Here is a 27,409-nt window from a genome sequence, read left to right as displayed (position 1 = left end):
AAAAACTCACATACGGAACTGGATTTACCTAAATTAATCAGGAGAGGGAGTGGGTTGCCGTTAAAATAAAAAATTAAACAGAGACAAATATTCTCTTTTCATGCCCAATACTCAATCACATCTTTATGTGCCTGAGACAACAAGGACTCAAGTGCTACAAAAAAGATTTGGAATCAATCCTATCACCCAATTATACATCTGTCTTTTCCTCTATCCACATAGCCCCTCATCAAGCTCTGTTTATTTATGAAGGTGGGTTCATAAATGAGCATTTTGCAGACTTATTAGAGGAAATGCCGCATGAACTGCATTTATCACTCTCTCCTTCTCTCTCCTGTTTCATCAGCTCTCTTCCTCTCGGTTCTTAGTCTCTCTCTCTCTCTCTTTTTCTTTCACTTTCTCCAAGTCCTAATCTTTCCCTCTTGTCCTTGTTTGCTCCTCTGCAGCTCTTCATGCCCTCCATTTTCCCTCTCTTATCCTCTTTCCTTTCCACTCTTCTCGTTCCCTCCCATTGTGCACCAGTGTCTTAATAATTATCCGCCTCATTTCTTCGCCTCCTCGTGTTATTTCATGTCCATCTTTTGTCTTCCGCATTTTTACATTTCATTTCTTTTCATCCTTTCTCCCCTCTTTATCATTTTACCTTTCCCCCGTCTTGTCCTCCTCTTTCTCTCCTCCTTCCTTCTCCCCTCCTATTAAATCCCCCAGTGAGCAGCCACACTGACAGTTTTTTTTTTCCCAGAAAGAAATCATCCCTGATTTTATTGTCAGGCTGCTGAAAGCGGCGGCTTTGTTTGCCCACGGGTGTGTGTGTGTGTGTGTGTGTGTGTTGCATGTGTGCTGTTTTTTGTGTTCCGTGAACAGTAGCCATCTTTTTTTTTTTTTACAATTTTCTCTCTCCGGTCTCTTATCCCTCTGTTCTCTTCTACATTCCTTACAGTATCGGCATAAGAACACACACACACACACACACACACACCACTTACCTTCCTACTGAATGACAGGCTCTAATAGCATGACATTACTCACTGCCACAATAACTCCAGCTGCTGCAAAGCGTTTCAAACCTAACAACCGCTCGCCTTCCTTCAACAGCACCACTGCTGCACAATCAACCATTAACCATAATTATGTTAGCCCGATTCTGCATAAATTAATCTCCCAGAGTTGCTGTATCTGCATGCAGTGTTTTCATAATGACAGAATTCTAAAGCATCTGAACTAAGTGAGAAACACACCTTCAGCCTGGCAGCTGATGTAACACCAGAGACACGAAGCTACTGATGGGGAATATGGCATCTTTAGAAAAGCAGAGCTGGCTGGCCAAAAGCCTGCCGCACACATTTCTACGTGCGTAGCACACACACATGCAACACATTTCAAGTAAATACCAAACGACTCGGAACAGTCATCTATTCTGAAATTGCATTTTAATTGCACAATAACCAAGCGTGTGGAGCACTAATGTCGACTGCTAATTTTTCACAGCAAATATGGACTGCATGTTGATACTAAACAAATACTCTGTGTATTTCTATATTAGTTGCACTAGCTGAACTAATATATATATCTATACGGGTTTCTATTTTAAATAGAAATTCAAGTACTTCTTCCCAAAAACCTAACATACAGGATCTGTCGGTTGCTGTTGGCAAACCCATTACTCAGCGCTGGCCAAGCTTTCCCAGCTCAGTGGTCAAGATGGAGGGAGAGAGAGCAGTGGGGGGTCAAGCGAGCGAGATATCGAATAAAGGAAGGCGAAGGGGCATAAACAAAGCAGTGAGTCAGATAATAGAGTTGTTTTCTGTATATATTTTACTACGCCTGCTTTCTAAAGGGCAGATAAATACCAGCACACCTCCTCTCATCAGTCCCGTCACGTGTGCAGCTTCATTCTCTCTTTCTCTGCTCTGTGTTTGCAGCCTAGCCTCAGCCCAACCAGCCCAGCCTAACCCAGGCCGTTTCACTTTAAAATGCATTGGCTTGCATGCAGAAGACATCAGGTGAGAAATCAGACCCTGTCGCTGTCATCATCCAGCCAGCAGGATCGAAAACGCTCAAGAGCTGTTTGGAATTCATCACAAAAAAGGCATGTGCCGTCAGAAATACCGAAGCGGCTCATTATTGTTTAGGGCTAATATGCAACATTTTGATTCAGATCACATTTAGCTACAGCCAGCTGTATTTGATGTGGATGGTTTAATTACATGCATAAAACTGCACTGAGACATTAACCAATAGTTGTGAACTGACTGAGGATCAGCACAGATTACTGTGTGCAGCTTAATGTGTTTTTAACAACTGCTAGCAGATGGTTCTAGCTCAGCTGTTACCAGCTGACCATGAACGCAGCATATATTTCTTTAGACTCTTTCAATCTAATTATCAGCAAATCTTAAAGTCATTTTTTATAGAACTGAATAATCATGAATGAATTCATGCATTAAAGCGGCTTTAAATAAAATATTTCATACAATGGGCTTTACGTATTACTCCAACTCATTTGGTATCTTGGAGAGGTCCACATTCATTTCTACCCCACTAAATTCCATCACGCTAACCGAATCGGATGAGAGCATCTTCAGTCTGAGCAGAAATACAAATGTATCGGTGTCAGAAGAAAAAAAACACTTAGATTAAATGTAAAAGGCAAAAGAGGAAGAGGATATGAGGTGATTCGGAGGAAATGACAGATTCAAGGTGGTGATATTTCCTCTATCTCAATGTCTCCTTCAGTAGCAGCGGCTGAGGTGAACGAAGATTGAGGGAAAGCTGCCAGCCGGCAGAGCGCTGGGGAAACCGGTACATCATGAAGCCTTTCCAGGTAGGCATTGATACTTCAGAGTTCCCTCTACTAAATTTAAGGGAACAGCACCCCCCCTACCCCCCTAGTGCCAAATCACAACAGACGTCATTTAAGGTTGTCTTTCCTATAAAGCAGGTTATTTACATCATGTAAATAACAGTATGTTGGTTCTGCTTCTCTGTGGTGGTACTAATCAAAATGCTCTGTAATGTCAATGAATTTTAGTCACTGCTACGCTGATCATGCAGATGATTGCGCACAAATTTACTAGAGTCAACTCAACAAATCAAGCACATCTTTAAGTATCTCCTCACCCGAGCTTTTCTTCTTGGATTTTCTTCCTCTGAATAAACGCTCTTCTACATCCTCTAGAGCACGTGTCAAACCTGTCCAGTGGAGGGCCGAGACACTCCAGGTTTTCTTTCCAACCATCTCTCCAGCAGCTGATCTCACTAATGAGTTCCTTCTCTCAAATCAGAGGTGTTGATAATTACAATCACCTGCTTTATTGGCCGGCTGGAAGGACAACCTGGAGTGTCTCGGCCCTCCACCGGACGGGTTTGACACCCCTGCTCTAGAGAGAATTACTCAGGGAACAAGAAATGTTGTATTTTTTGCAGCTCTATCACTTGAAAGAATCCAAAATTCCCCAATGTTTTAAAGATGCAGAAAACGAAAGCGAGGCGTGGCTGAACAAAGTCGAGCTGTGATAGTTCTACACCAGAAACCAGAGTTACCGCTGTAATATTCATGACAGAGCTTCACCCAAAAGTGAAAAATAATTAGCAGCTTTGTCTCAGGCTTTGAGATTTGTCTCTAACGCCTGGCTTGCATGAAATGGCACTTTAGTCACGTTAAGACACAAAATCTGTTTGAATATAATGAAAAAGAGGAGGCAGACTCTGTCAGTTGGTAAATGTGGGTGATGTGAGCTCGTTTAATAAAACTCACCCAAAGATATTTTACATTTCGTTTTAAACTCTAGAAAACGCCACCACATACTGTAAGCAGGGAGCAGCCCTGCTTACTATGACCAAGGCTGTGTGGTTTGAAAAGCGACGCTAATGTGGAAGTACCTTAAACATTCTCTAATGAGAAACTGAATGTAAGCAGTTTCTTCATGAATTTACGGTCTCTGTTTTCATCCTCTGCATTACAGCATGATGGCCATATCGCACATTGTGTAGCCATTTAGAGTAAATAGAGGACGAAGCAGCGTTTCCTTTAGGCTACCCTGCAATTGAAATGGCACAATCACTGCTTGTGCTCAGATTGTCATCAAGATCCAATCAGAACAGCGATATCTGTCCTCTATTTAATAGTCTGCGAGAGCTTCTGCGACAGACAACTGTCAGAAGAATACCTACCCCCTTATCAGATAGACATTAACATGCATGCCCGTTTTAGAAATGCTGAAAAATGGTGGATCAATGTAGGAAGCATGATGGAAGCATGGCAGGAATTATAGTTTCACGTCTGAATCTGAAGATGGTTTCAGTGTCCTCATCTCCCCACAGACACTCTGACATGTGTCCATCGATCTAATCATATAGGCTGCCTGCGTTGTGTTCATCCTTATTAGTTCTATATCTGTAGTATTCTTTCCTCTGTATATTGTAAATAAATAAACTGTAAAAAATATATATTTATTTACATATTTGTATACGTTAGTATTTAACTGATTTAAGTATTTTAGTGTTTTTCTTTTTTTGTGTTTGTATTTTCTTTCTGAATGTACATTAATATTAAGAAGAAACATAATAGTTACCAATGTGACAAATTCCAATGTTTTTGGGGTTTATCCAAGACCTGATAGAGGAATCCAAGCTCTTCCATTTACTCCTAAAGATTTCCATCACAAAGTTACCCTCAAGATGGCGTGGTGAAGCATACTGATGAAGTTAAATGTTTTAGATAAAAAAGAACTTTCAAGGTCACCTTCTCATTTTAAAAAAAGCTTCTAAAGCTTCTGGTTTTTCACAGATTCACCAGTGGAGGGGGGGGGGGGGGGGGGTTGGGATGGGTGCTACTTTTTTCTTTCTGCATGTCTGATTTCCATGTTTTCAAGCAATAATCTCCTGTCAATCACAACTGAGTGGAGACGACAGACGAGACAAAAGTAAAGCTCCACCAGATCAGCCGGTGCCGAAGCAAAGAGAGGAGAGCTGGATTTTTAGACTGAGCTTTATTTGATCATTTATTTCTTAAGAAAAGGAGCAAAACAATGAAAAGATTATTATTATTCTTCACTAAGCAAAGAATCAGAAAAAAATGTGACCAAAAAGCAATATCATAATATATATTTGATCAGAATCAATATATATATTTAGATTTTTCTTTTTCCTACTTTGGAAATGAACCATCTAGAGACAATATCTGTCAAATAACCTTTGAATTTCATTTCATGTTCCTCGCCTACCCGGCTCCTACCCTTATCTCACATCGCAGCATTTACAGGTCACCGAAACGATAGACATCATTCTAGTGGTTGGATCATGTAGCACAGAGCTGCTATAAAATAACTAAGAGGACATTTCTTATCACTGTGATTCAGGTAAACAGCACAGAATGGACAGCATCAAGATTGTCGTAACACGCAGCATGCTGGTGGCCGTCGTGACGTCACCATAGGAACACAAAGCAAAACAAATGGATTGATCAATTAATTACATATGAGGAATACAAATTCCAACCCGTGGAATGATTTCATTGATTAATAGTAACATAATGATATGAATATTATATTAATAAATGTTCATTTAACTTAATTATAACTTCATTTCAAAATGTCAGCTTGACATTTAACGTTAGTGAATCCTGCTGTACATTCACAAAACATTTTCTTCTTCTTTTCTTGATAAAACAAGCGACCAAGCAAGAGTCCAAGTGTAGATCCCAGCTCAATGCTTTTCGGCATTGAGAATAAGAAGTGAGTACATTAAGAAACAAAAGCCTCAGTTTATTCCATGCAATGTCTTGGTCATAAAGATTTTTCAAATGGAAAAGTAGTCTTACTTCTGGTGGAAAGGAAATGAAGCCGCCTCTTTTAGGACAATATTCACACCAAGTTGAAATGTTCATCTTTCTGACAAGAAATTCAAATTTGAAACCTTGGAATCCGGGCATTCATTTTTTTGTTTTTGTTTGTTTGTTTTTCACATGTAAAGTTGTTGTTTAAACTATAGCTATAAACATACTAAAGCAGACATGATGATGCTGGGAAAAAATTGGCAAAACATTCCGCCAAATAACCCAAATGTCAATTTCAAATCCTAATGAGAAACATGATCATGATAATAGGATACACAATGTTTCCATTCAATTTTATTGATTGCAGATTGCAGTTCCACAAAAATATTAACGGCAAAATCATGTGTGTTTTACCTGGAACAAGGGTTGATGCAATCTGATTGCACAGCGTCACATTAATTCTGTCCTGTGTATAACTCTGAGGAACGAGGCGCTGCATTGCTTTTCTCAGTGGTCTCAGGCTAAATGCAGGTTTGGTCTCTGGATTCTGCTTCACAAAAAGACGGACTGCCTTTTTAAACCAGTGCTCGGCACTTATAAAAGAGTGGTTACGACACCATTAGACAGCTCTAAATGGTTTCAAGTCTTTGTTAGTATCAGAGCGGATGTGAGTCAGAACCCCACTGCTATGAAATCCACATAAACAGTTGGGAGTCAGTCATGTTGTGCCTTTTAGAAAATGTGTTCAGGTTTTTGGAGCTACATCAGACTGTCTGGCTGTTTCTGGGCTTCTGAGCGTGCTGCCTGGCTGACGTCCGTACCAGCCGATGAAAATCAAAGCACGGCAACATCAAAGTGCTGATGATTATCGGACTCGGGTAGCAGACTGGACATGTGATGTGGGTTTGATGCATCTGAGGACAGGTTACATTTGTTTTTGATGATAACACACAGAAAAAGAGCAGTCAGGAAGAGTCCGAGCTTAATACCTAATAACTTCATCCCATACTTTAAACATAAACATGATGATTTGATTAGGTTTTTCTACTTTCCCTGTCATTCAGATGGGCTTGAAGCTACTTAGATGCTAGTAACAACACCTCTCACTCTGTCACGCTGTGAAACTTCATGCATCTTTTAAGCATCATTGACACATTGAAAGTGCAATATATGGTGAATGTGAGCGAGACGCATCTACCCGACAACAACATTTAATATTACTGCTTTTAACTCACTGAAGGCCTTCTGCCTTCTGGTAGGAGATACAGGTTCCTTCGGAGCCGGACAAATAGACTAAGAAACACTTGCAATGAACTTGACATTATTTTCACTGGGGTTGGTTAGCGCCACACAAAGTTTCGCTGGTCAGGTTTTGCACAGTGACAATAAAAGAATATTCAATTCAATTCTATTCTATATTCTATTAAGAATGCATTGGTGTGTCAGATCATGAAGGGTGTTTATCACAAATACAAATCTAACCCATCCAGCTGTGGTTAATCTTTTATGCCATATGTCATCCTTATATTATTCGGTTTACATTACACAATCACACATGTACAAATAGTGGAGCCACTTGTAAATGCGTGCTTCTGATTACCTCCGCCGAGGCGAGGTGGCGGTTATGTAATCGCTGCCGTTTGTCTGTCTTTCTGTTAGCAAGATTTTAAGGAAATGTTGGGAATGTTACCAGGAACAGATGATTTTGGTGACAATCCAGAAGAGATTCTGGATTCTGGATCACTTTGAATGTTTCATTAACATTGGAGACAATAGAGCTTTAATATTTGTTCATCAGTATCTCGGCTGATTATTGACCAATGTTTATGGGATTTGACACAGTCATGTCGGGTGGGGACCTCTATCTCACCACCGAATTTCATCTAGATCGGATGCTGAATTCCTTTGGGAAAAAGTATAACATTCTAACATTACAACCCCATTTATAGATTAATAAATATATTAAAAAAATATACACATCAACACTGATTCACTTGTACTTTTCATGTTTGGTGTATAAAGATACCAATAACAATTTAAAACCTTTTGGTGATGATCCAGATCAACATGTGGACGGTGTAAATGTAATTACGTGGAGAATGATCTGCTTGGCGGAGGTCTGCGCTCTCCAACTGCTTTTCTTGTTCCCTTTGAAATTTTGTCAAATGAAAACCTTTTCTTTGTGATAAATCTGTGGCTACCTGCCAAAACAATGACGTGGCCATTTTTTTATTCCGGACATTTTGAAAGTCAATGCTCATTTCATTGCATCATAATACATTACATAGTGTGATTGGTTTAATTAGGTCATTTTGTGTGAAGTGGGTGCATGATGCACGCAGGGAGCAGCAAGAGAAGAAGTTGCCCATCTGTCAACCTGCCCCACTCTTGAACGTAATAGCTCAGGAGATTTGGCACAAATGTCCACTATGACTGAAATATTAAGTAATTAGATTTTAGTGGCCACGGGTCAAGGACATTCACCTCGCATCAGCCACACTCGTATGAATGTTGCTTTAGTGGACAGCAGTCTCTGATGTGGTCCTACTGGGGAAAAGACACTGTTAGCAAACTCTGATCTGCCGTCAAATGTACGAGACAAAGGGATGTATGAGCTTCATTGGGGAATGTTTCAATGAGACTCAAAACCCTCCCACGAGTTCATCTCTTGCGGCTGCAAGAGCGGTTGCATTAAGTGCAGAAGATGCATGAAGACTGCGCTTCGGTGGTAAGGTCTTTGCTTCTCTCGGGCAGAAGATGTGATTCTACTCTGAGATCTCTCACTTAATCATGCATCGAAATGTCACAGCGGGGTCCACATCTCCTTGTGATGAACAATTTACACAATTTATTCAGAATGGTTCAAATAGTAAGAGCAATTACATCTCCCCTTTTAAATGGCCGATGCAACAAAGTTAATAGCTTCTTCATTCAGGGGACTTTCAAGGTAATTCAGGAAGGAACTAAGCACATTCACATAAAAGCATATTAACAATCAGGGGCTGGAGTAATGAAGGCGCTATCTTTATTTTATTTTAATGTTGTAGTCTCACATTACCGGTATGTTCCATTTTGTTTCATTAATTTATATTTGCCTGACAATGTCAAATATATTTATACTTGAATTTGTATGCGACATTCGTGGAGGTGAAAACATGTTTGGGGTTTACCTGTTCTATATCAGAAACCTTCAGAATCTGTGCTTACTTGATATATTCTTGATGTGCATTCTCCTTCAAAACAAGAAGGATAAATGTTTTTTTTTTACTTTTATAAAGCTATATTGTACATAAATGAGCAATAGTGAAGTATTCATTCCATAAGCATTTTGTTTTTCTGCACTCGTCCCATCCTGGCGCTTGCAAACCTGCAGCATCCAAAGTGATTCCAGTTGGATAAGCCAATAAAATCCCACTGGAGTCGAGTGCATTTGTCGTCTCAGCTTCATCCAGCCTGCGGCAGTCCAGACAGACAGACAGACAGACAGACAGAGAGCGATGCTGCTGCTGCCATTCACAGACAAACTCAAGTGCATCTTATTGTCATGCAGATGACAGTCTGAGCTACAGCAACAGCACGGGGCTTTTACTTATGTCAGCGAAGCTGGATCAGATTGGAAACGGCAGCTTGATTATTTAAGTCTTTATTTAAGATCATGTACATGTGACCCTTAGAGTGTTGAGTGTGTTCATGTATCCAAAAAAATGCTAACTAATCAATTGATATATTATTATTATTATTCAACAGGACATTTAACCTGCGCCTTACCTTAACCTTAGAGTGCTCCTCATAAATCATAATCTAATTCCCAACAAGACATAAGGAACGTTAAAGGAAAAAACACGGCTCCACCTCTCTTTCTGAATCTACTCGAGTCAGAATTCACCGGTGCCTTCGTTAGCACACTCCTCGCTTTTACACCGAGTTCAAAACATCACTATTAGTGGCTGTTATAAGAATAATATCGGAAAGACAGAGCTTTGTGCCATCCTGGTGCAGTCAGTACTGTAGACTCTTCCACCATGTCTTTAAAGGTGCTGTAGTGAAAGCAGCAGCTCCAGTCCTCCGTCTGTCAGCGAAGGTCACCCCCCCCCCCCCATCTTGCCAGCACTCAAGGACCATCCCTCTCTTCCCACAATTTTATTTTAGAAATGGGGGCGGAAAAAAGATAGACTTCAATCGCTGAATGTGAATATTGCACAAGTGTAACAGTCTGTGCAGAAAGCTGTATTGATTAAGTGTATCTGTTCCTGAGATGGGCTGAAAAACAAGGATGAAGCGCCTCCTATGTAGACGAGCTGTAGGGCAGCAGTCTTTAACAGAGGCTTCTGCGGTCTGTCTGAAATACATTTAATGTGTGCAGTAATGTCTGGTAATCTTCTTTAACTACAATGTTATTTCTAAGCCCTGTATGCAGGCTTAATACAGATATTCCACGCATTCCAGTGCTGCTGCGGTTCTTCCTGTCAGCGGGGGGGGTGTGACTGTTTAATCCAATTTGGATTCAATTAAAATGAGACGCATCACAAAATCTTATATTCTGCTTGAGATTTTGAGGTGAGTCATTAAAAATGTTCCGACAGCTCTAAAACTATGAAATGAAAATGCAATTACAGTGTCTGAATCGAGACTAATTAAACGCGCCCAAGCGAAGTGCGAAATGAGGAGCTGCATGCGTTCGCCGCATTGTGCAAGCAGAACTTCAACCTCAGTCGCTGACTCAGGCTGCTGGCCACGTGAGAGAGAATCTGTCAGAGCGCACTGGCGATAGTCCGGGCTTTACAGCAGTAAAGCAGAAGCAATGTTTTAAAATCCAGAGCGAGACGCGTTGATTTTGAGACGTCCAAACTATACCAAGGACATAAATTCTACTTCCAAATATCTACTTCTAAGTCTACTGCAATGTTTCCAACAATATTGACACCAAAATCAATCTGTAAATGCATTCACGGTAATAATAGATTTCGTTCGGCCGCCTCTACCTGTAGCTTCTGGAAGGGAGTCGGATATCGATGAAGAACTTCTGTCTCGTGACTTCTGGAACTTTGGTCAGTCCTGATGTTTGACCTCGACTATCTGGCCGTTTGAGGTTTCCGCCCCTCTTTTTTAGACACATGAGGAATGCCGGTTTTCAAAAGATGCTTGAAATTTGGATTTATAATCAGAATACATCACTATTTGTAAAGCCAGACAACAACAAAACATGAGTGAGTCATCCCAAAGTAGCGAGAGTATATATTATAGGTCATGGTTTTCAATGCGAACAAGTCTCATTCAGACTTCTTTAGCCTTCTGCTTGTGTTATTTCGCACGATGAAGCGTTGTTGCACTGCTCCAATCATCACTTTGTTCTGCTTCCCCTTGAGACGCGATCATCTTAACATATCCAGTTGCATGGATGCTCCGTTATTTTCCAATTTTACACTGTGTGCCGGTTTAACAATGGGCAGATAATAAGTGACTCCTCATGCACGTGATGCAACATGATTCCCAAAATCAGGCAGGTTTGAAAGGTTTGATGAGCTTAAGTGTGACTAAATAGAACATAAACAAACCTCTTTCTCGTCTCAGACATTTAATCTGCAATGTTTCATCAATGAAAACCACAACTCCCATGATCCCACGCTTGTCTTTTGTTTTGATCGTGAACATCAAAATTTATAACATGAAACTACATAATGTGATTTAACTATCACATTAAAAATAGTCAAATAGACAGAAAATGAGACAAACTCAAGGATTCAACTCTTGATGTAGGAAGAGACGCAGACGTCCACAGACTGCTGAGGATAAAACTGCCGACTGCAGCCTCAGGTAAAGGTTCCACGCCCAGTATGAAGCCAAAACACACCTCAGCTAGCCATCCCCTCCTGCCAACATTTAGGCGGCTGTCTTCAAATAAGGATATTTGAGTGTCAAAATCCATCATATTCCAGTGTCTGACGGCGTAAAAAGTGAAAGCTTCTTCACCACAACCATCATAGGACTCTTCATCGGCAGCAACATCTCTGCTGACAGGGAATGAATTACAGTCACCACAGTGTGTGTGTGTGTGTGTGTGTGTGAGAGAGTGTGTGTTTCACCACTGAATGGGAATCCTTCAGATCAACAAATAAACAAAGCAGCCGGGGCAAGCCAGCGTTCCTCCTGTCAGCAGCATCTGCCAGCAGTAGGGAGGACGCTTTGGTTTCTCCTGCCTCGTCTAATCCTGCATCCGCCAGAAACACTGGGGGAAAAAAGAAGGGCTCCTCGTATAGACATCCTCCATCTGTTTGTTTTTTCTGTGCCTGTCAGAGTCTTTCAGTGTCCTCTGCTGTCAGGTCCAATTCTCCCCTCTCTATCAAACGTCTCTTTCACCCTATCGCCTCTCCACCCACCCCTCCATCTTTGTCTCCCCTGTGGATGAATTACCCAAACCTGAAAAGAATGTCAGTGTCAACATCCGTGTTAAACCCTTCCTAAAAATAAATAAAAAAAAGCATGATCCCAGAGAGTCTTGTTAAACCTCCTGCAGTACTTATCTTATTTATATAAGGATCTAGACCCGCACTATCAGCAAACGATGATCAAATCAAATCGTCCTGTCATTGTGGGTATTTCCCCGAGTTCATTGTGCAAACAAAGCCTCCGCAGCTGCAACAGAAAGGAGGATTCCGGACAAGCTGCTCCTTCTCATTCCTCCTCATCTTCAAAACAAGAAGGATAAATGGTTCCAAAAGGAGGAGGAGGAGGAGGAGGATATAGATGGAGAACACACTCCTGCTCACTCATCATCATCATCCTCCTTCTCTCTTCATCTCCCTGCCAAAAAAAAAAAAAGAGGGGAGGGAAAGAATCTTTTCTGTGCATCAGCATGGTAGATACCAGCAGGCAGACTGCCAGTGGAACAATGACCCACGGATAGGAGGCAGGCGGTCAGCCCTCCGTCCACTGCAGGCTCCTTTGTGGCCTCCTCACCTGCGTCCGGCTGCGTGTGCTCCGAATAACAAACACGTTCCATTTCTCTCCTCTAAATGAAACATCACCGCCTGACGTGAAGGCGCTGCGGGTTGTGAAGTGACGGCTGCCGCGTTTTGTTTGTCTGTTGATGCGTTTGGGAGAGACAATAAAAGCCGCTTACCTTCTCCGCTCCTCTGTGCTTCTTGGCCGCCGGCGCGTCGTCATGCTGCCGCCGGACAACAGCAGCGCCGCCGCCGCTTTTTACTCCACAATCCGGCGCGGATCTGCTGCCTGCGCCGCCGCCGCTACTGTTGATGTTGTTGATGTTGTTGTTGTTGTTGTTGTTGTTGTTGTTGTTTACGTGGCTGTTGTCGCCCATGATCCTGGAGTCCGCCGCGGCGCAGCGACAGCGTCCGGGGCCGTCGCGGTGATGCTCGGGTAGCGACGGGAGGAAGACTGAGGGAGGAGGAGGAGGAGGAGGAGGAGGAGACGAGCCATCGCCGGGCTTCTCCTTCCGCGTCCGGGCAGGAGGAGCAGGAGGAGCGGCGGCGGCGTCCCTCTTCCAGCCCCGGATCACGCTCTTACCCTTCCTCTCCTCTTTGCCTTTGGCGCAGCTCGCAGGAGAGGCCGTGGCCACCTCGGAGACGCCGCAGCCGTGCGCGTCCCGGCCGGCCGCTGAAATCATCTCCGGACCGCCGACGCTGCGTCCGTGCGCCTCCCGAAGCTGCTGCCGATGTTTGCCGAGCCCGACGCGCAAGTCGCCACCGCCGCGCACCGCGACGGCAGCCGGTGAACGATGTGCTGCCTCCGGTTCCTCCGGTTCCTCCGGTTCCTCCGGTTCCTCCCGGCCGGCTCGGCTGCGTTTCAGCGCGGATCTCCTCGGCTCCGACCCGCCACTGCCGCCGCCGACAGGTAACCGGGTCTGGAGCGAGGGCAGGGCCGTGTGTCTGTCGGCTAAGCCAGCGGCGCTGGAGGAGGAGGAGGAGGAGGAGGCGGTGTGTTTGGGTGACAGGTCCCTGCAGTCCGTCAGCAGCCCTCCATTCTCCTCCGCTCTCAGAAAACGGTTCATCGCCTCCTTTTCCGTGTGTCCTTTGTCGATCCTCACAATAATCAGCATTCAGGTCATTGTCAAGCCGCCGCAGTGTGGAGGAGAGCGGGTCTATTATGGGCTGCTGGATCAGGCCTGCTCCATCACAAATACTACACAGGATGACTGACAGCCGACTGAGGGGAGGTTGGATATCATGGAAGGTCCCGTTAACTATAATGAAAATAAATATTACCCAAGTCTCATATGACAAAGTCCAATCACGTCCTCAAAACCAGTGCGATTAAGACATTGTCTTTTTAAAGGATGAAAATGTGCCTATAATAAAATAATAAAGTCGACTTTATTGTTGCCTGAGCTCATTGTTTGTTTTCTGTACATTGACAGACTGGTGTGTTTAAGTTCTCTTCCCACATGAATATTTATAGTGACAAATATCTACGAAGCCAATATTAATCAATGTAAAAAAAAACAAAAAAAAAACGCACTTTCAATAAGAAAATGTCACTATTGTTCCACCGGGGGGCGCTGCAGCATTTATTTTATTGCGTAAACATAAAGTCAGGACGTCGATCTCTTACTGAGAAGGGATCTGGAACAGGACAAGTGAGAGTGTAAATCTATATTGCATGACTTTTGCACACTGCTCTGCTGTCAAACTAAACACAGTCACTGCACAGAGAAACATCCTGTTTATTTGGGAAGAGTCACGAAGGAGTGTCATTTGTGACCAGAGCATTTCCTGTAAGAGGTCACGTTGATGAAAGAAGCGGAGTACAGACAAATCAATCCAGAGTAATGTCACATGAGCTCGTCTTCTGATGGAGAACCACAGTCCAGATGGCTTAGTCCTGTCCAAAAAGAAGACTCTAATATCCAAACATCCTTCTGCTCTGTTCAACACAGCCGGACTTTGTTATCAGCAGTAAGTACGTCTTTTGTTGAATTAGTGTCTGTATAATTATATTTCCCTCGTAGAACCTCAGCCATTATTGTGACAGCACTTTTCAGAAAGCTTGTTCTGGCATTTTGCCTCTTTTTATGCCAAATTACAACTGGACAAGGCGAGAGAGATGCCACAGACCTGACTCTTATGGTTCGGACACAGTCTCAGTGTGTAGCCGGGTTAAAATAAACCCTCCTCTCTTTGAAGAAACCAAACAACTTTCTGCTGCTTCCTTTTTCTCCTCTTTTCACATCATTATTTTGCTTGCTATGGCGCAACATCGCATCAGCAAATCATTCCATTTCAATCCCCATTGCAAACTGGGCCCCATTCATTTTGACTGCTCGGATATTATAATTTGGATTATTGTTATAATGATCAAAGAAAAAATAGGTGGAATAGCTAAAAAAAAAAAAAACATCAGGCCACTAAATGAAAACTATAATGATTGAGTGTTTTATTTATTTCATTGACGCAACATAACGTCTCTGCAATGACGCATGTCAACTCCAACTGCAACAATTATCTCTGTGAAAAACAAAACAAATGTATCCTGCATCCAGAACAGGTTGGTGTCATCATTAGACCTTATTACAATAATTACAATGATAATTATTAACTATTATGAACATTCCAAAATGCTGTGAGGGGGCGGCCAGCCAACTGAAGACACTCTGCTGTTGCAATGCCAATTTGCTTTGCTTTGGTTATGGCTCACAATCACTCACAGTGAACACAGGTAACCTGCACTCCCCCCTGTGCAGCTCCCACACACCACAGGTAACCTGCACCGTGCACCCCCATGTGCAGCTCCCACACACACCACCTTGTGACATTTGACACAAGTCTCCTTTTTTCTTACAATTTCTTGGCACTTGGCACTGACTTCTCTTCTCCATCTTCTGCTGCTCCAACCGGGGCTCTCGCACCAACATTGGTCTGGCTTCTGCTGTCATGTGTCTGGAGCAAAGTTCATTTTTGCGAGTTGCAACAATGTTATAATAATATATACACATATTTAGGAAAATTCAGGATCCCATTGGTACATAGTTTTTTTTTTAAACCAAGTTGCAAATTTTGAAAGCAGTCAACATGACTGCCTTGGTAGTTCTAGTGTTAAGGGTAACTGTGCAAGGGGGGTGAGTGGAGGTGGGGAGACAATGAATCAGTAAACTGTCCTACAGGTTGGCCTTTCCGTCTACCTCATTTTTTGAATTTCTGTTTTTTTTGTTTAAGACTTTTCTAAAACTTTGATTGGCCTCCCATCTGAGGACTAGATATCTTGGTATTTGCATCAATACACATTCTCCTTCAGAGCGTATTGAATTATAGTGTTGTTTGAGACCATAAATTGACCTAGTCGCTCAAACATCGGCAGTCGGCCAAGAGCCAAAGTATACAAATCAATATGGTTCAACTATATCACCTCTCACACACACACACACACACACACACACACATACGTGTTCTGAAACAATTGTCAAAATGAAATCTGAGATGACTGCGTTGATATTTTATGTTTTTGGCAGAAATCCCAATGTGCAGTTCAAGTTTGTGCATTCAGAGGGTATCCAGTCTCTGTTTCCGCACCACAATACACAGGACGCGCTGCAATCTGCAGTCCTGATGAGCTTCTCACTGTACATCAAACCACGTTATTAAACAGTCAGTCCACGCAGAAGTATAATTGACTTATCTGCATTTGTGCTCAACAGTGACAACGTACATAACGTCAGTCACTGCTAGAGTTCTATGCACGGGGGTATGGTGGCAGTGAAATGTACCCTCCTCAGTTTATTTATTACTCATCCAGATTTTGATGAAATCATAGTGATGTAAATTCATTAGTTGTCAAAGATTCAGAAGTTTCCACTCTAATCACATTACGTCACGTCATATATATTAAATATATTGTTATGATTTATTCATGTTTTACAAAGCATCCCGACTCTTAAGGGTTATAATTCAAGAAAGTTTCTCCTTTAATTTGTTTTAAAATATATGTGTTAATGCATATAAACACGATCTTATACTTTACAGGTTTTGTTTTTAACACGGAACAGTGTCAGGCTAATTATTCAATACCTCCAGTCTTTATGCTAAGCTATGCTAACCACAATCTGATACATGACACTTTTTAGTTTAATCTGTACACAGTGCATTTGTGCGTTGGTATTTTACTCATCTTTGGATTTGGGTCTGAAAGAGGACAAAAGCCTGGCATTTAAACACTATCAGAAACTACATAACATGTTTGTTGACTGTGACCTGCACCTGATATCAATCTCTCACACACACACACACATGCACATGCACGAAGGCAGGATAATATTCAGATCATGTATCCTCATTGAGAGTGAATTCACACAGACAGTTTAAAGTAGCCATGTTCATATTTAGCAGTATTTAATACCGCTGTCCTGTGACCTGTGTACCGGTACATGAAAATACCAGTAGAATTCCAGTCAATAATCAGAAAGCCATGATAAAGTTTCCCAGAGACACTACCGTGAAACATCAGTGAAAGCTGAGGTGACATAGAGCAGCAGCAGGAAATGTGATCTCAGTTCTACAAGGCCAACCTAAAAACTAGGCAACATTAACCAATGCCTGGTGACGAACACAAATGAAGACAGAACTCCTCGGGGGGGATTTGCTGCAACATTTTATTTGTCTATTTTTGAGCATTTTCTTGACTGGGGTTCAACTGGAACTGGAAGCAACTTGAAAGCAGTGCGTTGTACAGTAGTACTTTGTCAAATTGTGGTTTGATACTAAAGTTTATAGTTGGTCAAAGGGCACATTTTCTGGAATTTGTTGTGTGAATTTAGAAACTATTAAAATTGTTTGGGGTCAGTATTGTTAAAAATAAAATCAGAATATCTGCTTTTACTGAGGCAAAAGGAAATGTGTCCATGTAATAAAAAATAAGGTACATTATATTATATTATATTATATTATATTATATTATATTATATTATATTTAACTAGTGATAAGAAAACACATTCATGCCATTCTCAGACAGCATCAGTTCCCTGAACTGTCACTGTAGAGGACTAGTGAGAGTATGATTGTATGAAGACAAAAAACAAAAACAAAAGACTTCCATTCCTTTGTAAACCGAACCAGGAAGAGTGGGATGGAAAAACACCAAGTGACACCAGATACCTCCACATTTCTTGCCTGTGATAATTTGAAATGAATACAACTAGCATGCAAGTACAGCGACAGAGAAGAGAGCAAAAAAAATAAACATTACTCTCCAAACAAAGCTGGGTAAAAAGTCAGATCACAGGTTTAAATATACTTTCCTAAACACACACACTCAACAGCCTGTTGCGCCACCTGATTGGCTGGAACACGTGAGATCAGGAGGCCCAGAGGACACTCCCACAGACAGGTGGAGGAGCAGAGGATCGGACTACAGGTTTAGTCCAGGTTCCAGGGCTCCCAGCGACAGGCAGACGGGATAGCAGGACTTATTGGTGGTTTTTTGGGTAAAAGCTGTGGTGCATGATGACAGAGGAGTGTGTGAACCTCCAGACGTCGCAGGACGATGCCAGGAGGTGCAACAAAGGACCTGCCAAGCACGAGGAAAGGGATTATTAGTGAGTTTGACTGCAAACAGGGTTAGAACAAAACATCTGTTTCATAGCAATATACTGGACAAGTATTAGAAGAAGTAGTACTAGTATCTGAATACTACTATGGGCATCATGGCCCCAATTTATTCATTTAGTGAAACCTATTGTTGGTATATTTAGACTTCAAACTAAAGCATTCCAAGTGTTGATTTATCAAACTTTTGATCAATAATGAAACTAATCATTAGCTGTAATTAGGATCTAATAAATGGGACAACAGAGTATTAGTTTATCTGGCATGTTTTGATGAGTAAAGAAATGTCAGATGTATAAGGTCACTAAAAAACAGTATTTGTTAAGACGGGTTTGTATCCCAGAATACGAGTATTTTGGTTTGAATTCTTTAAGACTCAAAACTATGTTTTAATAAAAATCTATATTTTATTCTTTTAATTTATTTAAAAATATTCTCTCAACATTTGGCTTTAGATCCTGTGTGGCTTCATTTGAGAACAGGATGTAGAAATCTAAAAAACATCAAGAGAATGCTGGTGAAAATGCTGTTTGAAGCAATTTCGATTTAATCAATTATGCACGAAAGGTCTATTCCGCTGATAAATGAATGAAGTCGTTTGTATTACTTTCTTGTGCGAATTTTGTTTTCTTGCTGCCTGCAGTTCAGATGTAGAAAATGTGGAAGAGCGGCAAAGAAATGACAGGATGGTCAACGAGTCTCTGCAGACTGATGATCTGGAGCAGCAAGAGCCCAGCAGGAGGACGCCAGCATTAGTCAGGTAAATTACAAAGTCACCTGTTGTAACAATTTCACAACAACAACAACAACCACTAACTTTTTATTAATCATTCAATCATCTAAAAAACAAAACAAATCAGCACCTTTTTTTCCTTTAGTGGATTCATCTCGCCTCTGAATAAAAGAATGATCATGAAGTCACGCATGAAAGAGCATCACTTCATTCTACTTCATGAATTATCAGTAAATACATGTGTTAGTGTCTCATGCCTGAATGAATGCAGGAAGGATGAATTCATGCAGTGCTGAAGTAGTTTAGTCGTCATGATTCACTAATAATGTTCATGGCATCATCAATATTTAAGTCCACATACAGTAACTGTCATAATATTGGCAAATTGATAATTTAAAGCCTTTCATAGACATGGTCAAGTAATAAACATTTTTGTAAAAGACATCAGACTCATTGAAATTGCACGCATTGTTCAATCAGCACATTGAAGTATTTCGTATTGTCATTTATGCCATAAAATGATTTCTAGATTTGTTCTTCCATCCTATCACAATCTCTCAGGAGTCCAGACCAAACCAACGGATACAAATATATTTGAGTTCTAAAGTTCTAACATTGCATCAGTGTTATGAGTCAATTATTATCTCTTTGTATTGATTGATTTGTTTTGTCTGTAGGTCAAAGACCTTCGATCACTCCCTGTTGACTCAGGTCCAAAATGACCCAGATCCCAAAAGAGAGAGGAAGAAGTCCCACTACAGCCAGGTTAGCATTTGCTGAGCTAACGTTTAGTGCATCCTTTTTGATACCTGTAAGCAATGTAGCGTGGAATCAGGCAGCCAGGTTACAAATCAGGAACAAACAGTTTTTAATTTAAGAAAAAAATATCTTGTTTTAATTAATGAGTTAAAATTAATAAATTGTTGTTAATTAATCTTGACTTGTGATGACACTTCATTTTTTTAAACACTTATTGTCCAAAATATAATCCTTAACCTATCAAAAGCATATTATGACAAACCTCAATGGCTTCTACAGGTCCACAAACATGATTAATACTCAGTGCATTTACAAAAAAACAATCATGGTTATAATTAATGCAAGTATGAGGACATTACTGCAATCTAACGCTCTCGCTCTCGCTCTCTCTCTCTCTCTCTCTCTCTCTCTCTCTGTGTTGTTTCAGATTTCAAAGAGTAACTGTCAGTACCATAAAATATTTAAGGATATCAGCAAAGAGGAGCAGCTCAGACAGAGTGAGTCCTTAATAATCATCACAATGATCCGCTCCACCTTAAAGAAAAATGCAATATTTAACACTTTAAACACCAGAATAGAATATGCATATGACTTTATGCCTATTGGAAGTGTTTGTTTTTTCATGAAACCCAGAACCTTCTTTCCATTTTTACATTTTTATACATAAAATAGTGAACGTGTTAGATATCCGTGATTTTCAGATCCCAACATTGCATTCAGCACCTTTTGTTTCCACTAAATTAACACTCGTGTGTTACATTCCCCTCTGTCACCTGATGCTTCTTACCTGTTCGTCAGGCTACACCTGTGCTCTGCAGAAAGACATCCTCTACCAGGGACGAATGTTTGTCTCTGACCACTGGATCTGCTTCCATTCCAAGGTCTTTGGCAAAGACACAAAGGTACCATAAACCGGCAAGGCTTACAGCTGGTCGCCCCCCCATATTTGTTAAATCTCCTGACGTGCTTCAGTTTCTTTACATGTTGAGGCTTTGAAGCTTCTATGACAGCGTGACCGCTACTTCCCACCGGATGACTGGTTCGGTACAGGCAGACAGTAAAGCCGTTCCTGCACGGCTGAACTCAATCCTGGTGTTTGTCCATCCCAGGTCGCCATCCCAGTTATATCCGTTACTCACATCAAGAAGACCAAAACGGCCATACTGGTGCCAAACGCTCTGGTGATCGCCACTGCCAATGACAGGGTGAGTGAATGATGACTTTTATACTGAGATATCCTTTAAACTCCAGTGTGTTTCCTGAATTGCACAAATGAGTATCTCTACTGTCCGAGGCTTATGTTTCTGAATGTGATCATTCATATTAGATCTGCTTACACACACAAAAAAAAAAAACATGGGAGCTTGAGGTAAGCCTGTTGTGGTTTTTTATTGCAGTATGTGTTCGTGTCTTTCCTGTCCAGAGACAACACATACAAGATCTTGACGTCCGTCTGTCTCCATCTGGAGGTAAGAAAGACGTCCCACATCCAGCCATGGCTTCACTTTAAAAAGGGCAACCATATGTTTGTCTATATTTATAATGTCTTTGATTTTTAAAGAAAGCCCTTTGACCAAATTCACAAATCCAAAAATGGTTCTGTTCTTAGTCTCTTGAAACGTTTGAATGTTCATGCCAATTTCTTCTCATAAATTATATTAGTTGTTTTCTTTAGGAAATTTCAGCATTGCTTGTCTTGTAATTAGCTTTGTCCCACAAACTCTTGTAGTCAAACAAACACAGAAATGCACATACTTTTTGAAAAGCATTTTCATAAGGGGGAAAAGCACAATAATACGGTGCTGTGAAATGTGACTCGCATTTCTAAAGAAAACTGTTTGGATGTTATTTCAGGTTCATGAAAAATGCTTTTTTGATTCCATGTACAGGAGAAATGTCCATGCAGCAGCCCCATTCCCTCCTCAGCTGACAGTAGCTTCAGAAGTCAGAGGTCACCTCTATCGCCTTGCTTTCCTTTGGTAAATCACAAAAACAGCATAAACTCAAGAATAGTACGCAACACTGGCTGCAGCATGACAGCTATAATAACAAATGTATAAATGGGCCAATCACCAAATTAATCACCAAATCAAAAGCGAAACATTTTGGTCATTTATTTTTTAACAAGATTTGTTGTATTTTCCACTTGACAGAAATGCAGTTGTAAAATTCTACCTTGCAATTTATCGAGAAATGTATCCTGAATTATGAAAGTGCCTTTTGAACCTGGGACGCAGAATTAATAGCATGCCTTAAACTAAAATTAACCCCCCCCTCACAAGGTTTTGTTTTGCCATTTGTTTCATCACAGCAAATGAGATTGTCAACATCGTTCAATTTCCATTTTCCTTCCAGGTTATAACATTAATAGTCCTTTAGCATACCCCTCCTTGTTACGGTTATGTCAAAGGATATATTTTCTGTCGTGCGTTCAGTAAGAATATAATAATAATAATAAAGTGACACACAGGCTGACGTGTGTTTGTGTGAAGAATTTTCCAGGTGAATTCAGCGATCTGGACGGAGCTGTTCGACAGAGGAGGCCGGACCTGGAGGAGAGCAGCAGCTCTGACTCCCAAACACCGGACTATGAGAAGATAGCAGGTACAGCACCAATCACATCAGCGTCAAAATTAGTTCCGCAATATCTCGCTTGATTATTGATCGATATTTATGGAATTTGACACAGTCATGTATCTTACCACCGAATTTCATTTGGATTGGATCCGAAATGCAGATCCTGTTGCCAGCCGGATTTTCCCATTTCATTATAAAGTAGGCATTTTCAAAAAAAATCCTATTGTAAAATATGCATTCAGTTCACTCACTCAAAATCACAGTCATAAAGGGGTCTTGAAAAATGTCTCCTGGATCTGACCCAGAATGTTAACATTTTAACATTAAACTCCATTTCTGAGGGTTGCTATGGTGACCTTTGCTGCAGGTTGATTTCTGCCCCTGCACAGCTGCGGAGGCATCGTTGAACTGAACGAGACGCACCTGTTACACATCTCACCTAATCAGCTCCTGCCTCTCTGTACAGTTCTCTGCCAGAACGCCCTCTCTGTTTTCTCAGTGTTCTCAGGCTCCCCTGTTCTATGTGTCGTCCCGTATTCCCTGGTTCTATCTTTAATACCTGAGGAAACAGATCCAGTTGAAATCGGGGTAAATTTTCACAACAAAAAGTGGGCAAAGTGATTTGTTGTATCTTCAAAAGCTACGGATCTAGATCCAGAAGAATCCATCATTACTGAAAGTATTATTTTTGTTAATAACTTATAATCTAATAATGATGTCAATGTGAATCCAAATGCTAATTGAAATCTAAAAATATAGACCGCTCGTACTGGCGTGCCGAATCACTTATGCGGACACCACGGTCACGTTGATCGCTAATTTCATGCTTCATCTCCATCGTCATCGTGCGTCTTTTCTTGTCACTGCCATTCTGACCACTCGCTTTCTTTGGCCCCACCACTACTCTATCTCAATCCTCTGATTGAGTTGACATAATAGTCGAGGGCACCTCAAGATAAAAGATGAACAGCAGAGATCATGTAGCCTCTTATTGTGAAGTGGAGTTACATTTCCAGTTTCCAGTGCCTTGCTCACAGACCCTCCTGCAGGATGGAACACCGTGCTCAAAGGGAGGTTGAACCCTATTTTCCCAGGTGAACATCTCCCCAATCACCCTGCTTGGTTCATGTCTCTTCAACCCTGCAGAGTTCTCGGTTCCTCCGTTCCTGGATGTCTTGAAGAACACACACAGCACAGCTCCACCCGAGCATCTGGATCGCCAACACAAAGTCAAAAACCAGCATCAGAACCAGAAGAGCCCAGACAGAAAGCTGCACGACGCACACAACACGAGTATGGATATTCTATGTGCTGTATCAGTAGGAGTCTGTGTGTGTGTGATGTTTTGTATTCAGACTGACTCAAAGGCTCCCGTAAACCTACCAACCTACATTTCACCCCTTTGTGATTTCCACCCCAGCGGTTGTTGCTGATTATTATTTTATTTTTTTCACTGTGTTTCAAAATGAAAGGATGAAAAGATGTATTATTGAGTTGTTGTTTTTTCCCCCAGGTCCAGAGCTGGTGATTAAGGGCAGAGCGTCTCTCAAGACTGTGCTGTTTGTCTACCTGTTTCTGTGAGCTTGTGGTCACTCATTCATTCATTCATTCCACTTATCCAATAATCCCTCTTTAACTGATTATATGTGTGTGTGTGTGTGTGTGTGTGTGTGTCAGAGTGTGCGTGCTGGTCTTGTCTTCCTGTTACCTGGCCTTTAAGATCATCTCTTTGGAACAGAAACTGCTGACGCTCAGCTCCATCAGCGAGTTTACGCACCAGCAGTGAGTTGAAAATGAAATGAAAACGCTCTAACGGCTCCACATAGAGCACCCAGAAACACTTCTCACCTTAGTTTGCAAATTATTTTACTGGGTTTTATTCAGGTTGTCACAGCGTTTGCACACATTTGGTCTTGTCATTGCACAATATGAGGTTACAAAAATAAGTGCGTTAAATCTTACATTATATATTCATGCTCTTCTTTCCTAATCACGGTCACATATTTGCAGTTTCCATCGAGTCGGCAGTGTCACATAAAGCACAGCACAATATTAATGTCCTGCTGCTGCCATATGAGATTAGATGATGTTTTATTTATTTTTTGTTCATCGTGATGTTTAAAGACGTATCAGAAACTTTGTGATACTGAACTGTTTGTTTTATTAGGAATAACCTTCTGTGGGACAGTGACATGAACTCAGAGCTTTTCTCTGAACTGCTGACCATCAACCTGTTGAAGCTGGAGAAGGTCTGTCTGTCTGTCTGTCTGAAATAAACCCTGTGATTGCGCTCATTAACATCCCCGCCTTTAGTCGAATGAGTCAGCTGGGCGATGTGTTCAGTTTTAATATCTACTGTTGCTTCAGACTAAATTTTGTGAGCATTTCCTGAAAGATTATGAAAATCAGTATGTAGTCTAAGAGACAGGGAATAAGAGTAACATATCTATGAATTTATCACTATGCCTTAAATTGGGAGCAGATTTAATCTGCAGTGTCCTAAATGTGATTCAGTTAATCCGTTGTCTATGAACAAGGAAATAGTGGCTAGTGTTAACAATAATGCTAATGTTTTGTCATCTGTCTAAATCTTTATTTCATGCATAAAAAAATCCAAAACTTTGAGAATTTTTTTTAATTATGATACTCCAACTATCCAATCCCAACACAGAGGATTAACAAAAAAGCATGTTTGGCCTTTATGCAACATCCGTTCATCAACACAAAAAAGAAAGCTGGAGGTTTCCAGAAGACAAGTCTAACTAGATCCTCACTGCTGTTAATCCAACATTTATAAGTCAACAATCTGCTCACGGAGAAGGGTGGACGCCATCTGAGCTTGTTTCTCATCCTTCAGTCTGCACTCACTGTGTCTGAGCAACATTAACATTTCAGACAGATCATGCAGCCCAGTTAACACAAACTCTGTTCTCCTAGGTACAGAAGAACCTGCAGAGACTGCTGGATGAAACTGCATGATTTCACTGGATGCCACTTCAGTGAAAAGTGACATAACATTAGGCCATGAACCATTGTTTAGCATCCAACTCTGGTGGCCACTTGCCCTGTAACTAAACCCAACATCAATGTCATCGTGTACCGCCACGCCACGGAGTCTAGGTCAGCGCATCCGGTAACAAGCCAGACCATTGGACGGCAGCAAATACGAGCTTTTAAGCTTTTATTAGGCAGATCTGTGATTACAGGCCAACTAACATTTCATCAGAAACCAAATCTCTGGTAAATAGCATCGTAGCCTGTTAGTAGTAGTATATCAGATTGATGCAAATGTAGAAGGAAAACTAGTTTAAGGGCGCTGACATGTCTAGAGTTCAGATGTAAAAGGCAGTGCATGTTGTATTTTGGTATGCTGTACAGATACTGTTGCTGTATTTCATTTCAAAGTAGTAAATATTTGCTCAGTGTTCTCAGTACTGGATTTATCTGCTGACTTTAGCTTGTTCAGCTAATCGCAGTGAAGTACTTGGTCGGCCAAAGAGCAAATAGAAAGAAAAATGTCCACGTTGACCCCCTGGATGGACACAAGGGTCATCCAACTATGGCCGAGTCATCAGAGAACTTCTGAAGACGACAGAACTCTGTGATGTAAAGGGTGAAGAGGAAGGGAGAGAGAACAGTTCCCTGAGGTGCCCCAGTATTACTGATCACCCTGTCTGACACGCAGCTTTGCAGGCATACATGTCTGCCAGTCAGGTAATCAGTAATCCATGACACAAGAAGGGCTTCAACCTGCATCGCCCAGTAGAGCCGGCCTGATGGTGTTAAAAGCACTGGAGAAATCAAAAACATTGTTGCATTTATAATTAGTTGAAAGGTCTGTTTTCACACTGTGATTTCTTCACAAAGCGAACTTTCGGAGGGAAGCGTGGCTGAAGGGTGCGCTCCTCGATTGGACAAAGTAGAAGGGGAAGTCCCTCCCGCTCTCATGTTTGGTTTGGTTTGGAGTGCGCCAGTGGCGCCTGCTGGTCATCCAAGGAGGGGAAGCTCATGTTTTTCTGGCCTACATCATAAATGTTACAGTGTTAAAGTAATCCTACCCTCTACCCATCATGCAATGGGGGGTTTCTAAGGTGACCTGTCAACAAAAATGGCTGCTGCTGCAGGGAACGCTCAACGGCACAAGTGAGTATACTGTTTGAATTTCTACTGAATATATAACTTTCAAATAGATTGCTTTTTTTATTATCATATATAAATATATATATTATTAATTTAATTGCATGTTATTCCATCTTTAGACTTTATGTATCTCAGAAGATTTCGCTTGTTCATCAAGGAAAGATTATGCACAGGGCAAACCTCGAAATATAAATTTATGTGTTGTGGAACAGTTAACAGTGTCGTCTTACAGCAATAAGGTGGCTTTGAATACAGACCTACATCGCTGTAGAGCGGTTTGCATGTTACCCCGGTGTCTGCTTGGCTTTCTCCTCCTCCCACAGTGAAAATACTGGAACTGGTGACCTTAAATTAGATGTAGTGAGCGTTTGCCTCTCCTGTTTTATCCCTGTGGGGGATTTTCAGTGAGATCAATGAATGTATTTTAGTGTAAAAACCTTGGTTCACAGTGTGTGGTTGAACCAACTGTCTCTTCGTCTTTCCTATGAGGCAAGGCTCCCACGTCGCAAAGTTCTCGAGACGACATCCCATGATCCCGAAACTGTATGTGATGCCATGGAAACAGGACATGGTGAACCAGAGGGTCCTCATGAAGGTATACCAGAGAGGGAAACAGGCACACTGTGTGAAGATGTTTAATCACTTTTACCGTGTGTGTGTGTGTGTGTATCTGTGTCTGTGTGTGTGTGTGTGTGTGTGTGTGTGTCAGAATGCAGCTTTGGCAGAGATACCCGTGGTTCCCCATGGGGAGTCTTTGTGGTTTTGTGGTCAGGAGCGTCTCTGCCACAATCAGGACTCTTTAACCTCCTCTTCCTCACCTCTCATCCAGACAGGACTGACAGCTCATCGCTCCTCCCACTTCTCCAGGTTAA

At 41.5% G+C, this 27,409-nt stretch overlaps 2 protein-coding genes across 2 annotated transcripts in view; one reads left to right on the top strand and one right to left on the bottom strand.

The window, feature by feature from the left end:
• znf608 (zinc finger protein 608) overlaps positions 1 to 13,784 on the bottom strand; it is a 36,715-nt gene extending 22,931 nt beyond the window's left edge. The window contains exon 1 of the mRNA XM_068738610.1: positions 12,897 to 13,784. Coding sequence (XP_068594711.1) covers positions 12,897 to 13,784 — 888 coding nt within the window. The remainder of the gene's footprint in view (positions 1 to 12,896) is intronic.
• Positions 13,785 to 18,185: 4,401 nt separating this feature from the next.
• On the top strand, positions 18,186 to 25,705 carry LOC137893258 (GRAM domain-containing protein 2B). Its single transcript, XM_068738713.1, has 14 exons — positions 18,186 to 18,318; positions 18,972 to 19,088; positions 19,739 to 19,826; positions 20,248 to 20,317; positions 20,619 to 20,722; positions 20,930 to 21,025; positions 21,218 to 21,289; positions 21,710 to 21,799; positions 22,313 to 22,424; positions 23,544 to 23,690; positions 23,911 to 23,974; positions 24,075 to 24,179; positions 24,565 to 24,646; positions 25,335 to 25,705. The coding sequence occupies exons 1-14, from the start codon at positions 18,224 to 18,226 to the stop codon at positions 25,374 to 25,376; spliced, it is 1,284 nt and encodes a 427-aa protein (XP_068594814.1). The 5' UTR covers positions 18,186 to 18,223; the 3' UTR covers positions 25,377 to 25,705.
• Positions 25,706 to 27,409: the final 1,704 nt, after the last annotated feature.

This window comes from Brachionichthys hirsutus, chromosome 4, assembly GCF_040956055.1.
Source record: "Brachionichthys hirsutus isolate HB-005 chromosome 4, CSIRO-AGI_Bhir_v1, whole genome shotgun sequence".
Classification (NCBI taxonomy): Eukaryota; Metazoa; Chordata; class Actinopteri; order Lophiiformes; family Brachionichthyidae; genus Brachionichthys; species Brachionichthys hirsutus.
Note: the sequence above shows the minus strand (reverse complement) of the source record. Positions and strands in the feature narration are given on the sequence as shown.

Excerpts from the sequence above, each read along its gene's own strand:
- LOC137893258 (XM_068738713.1), top strand. The coding sequence starts at position 18,224 with ATGATGACAGAGGAGTGTGTGAACCTCCAGACGTCGCAGGACGATGCC. Across the intron at positions 20,318-20,618 it reads AGAGGAGCAGCTCAGACAGA|GCTACACCTGTGCTCTGCAG; the intron begins GTGAGTCCTTAA and ends CCTGTTCGTCAG. Across the intron at positions 21,800-22,312 it reads TATCGCCTTGCTTTCCTTTG|AATTTTCCAGGTGAATTCAG; the intron begins GTAAATCACAAA and ends GTTTGTGTGAAG.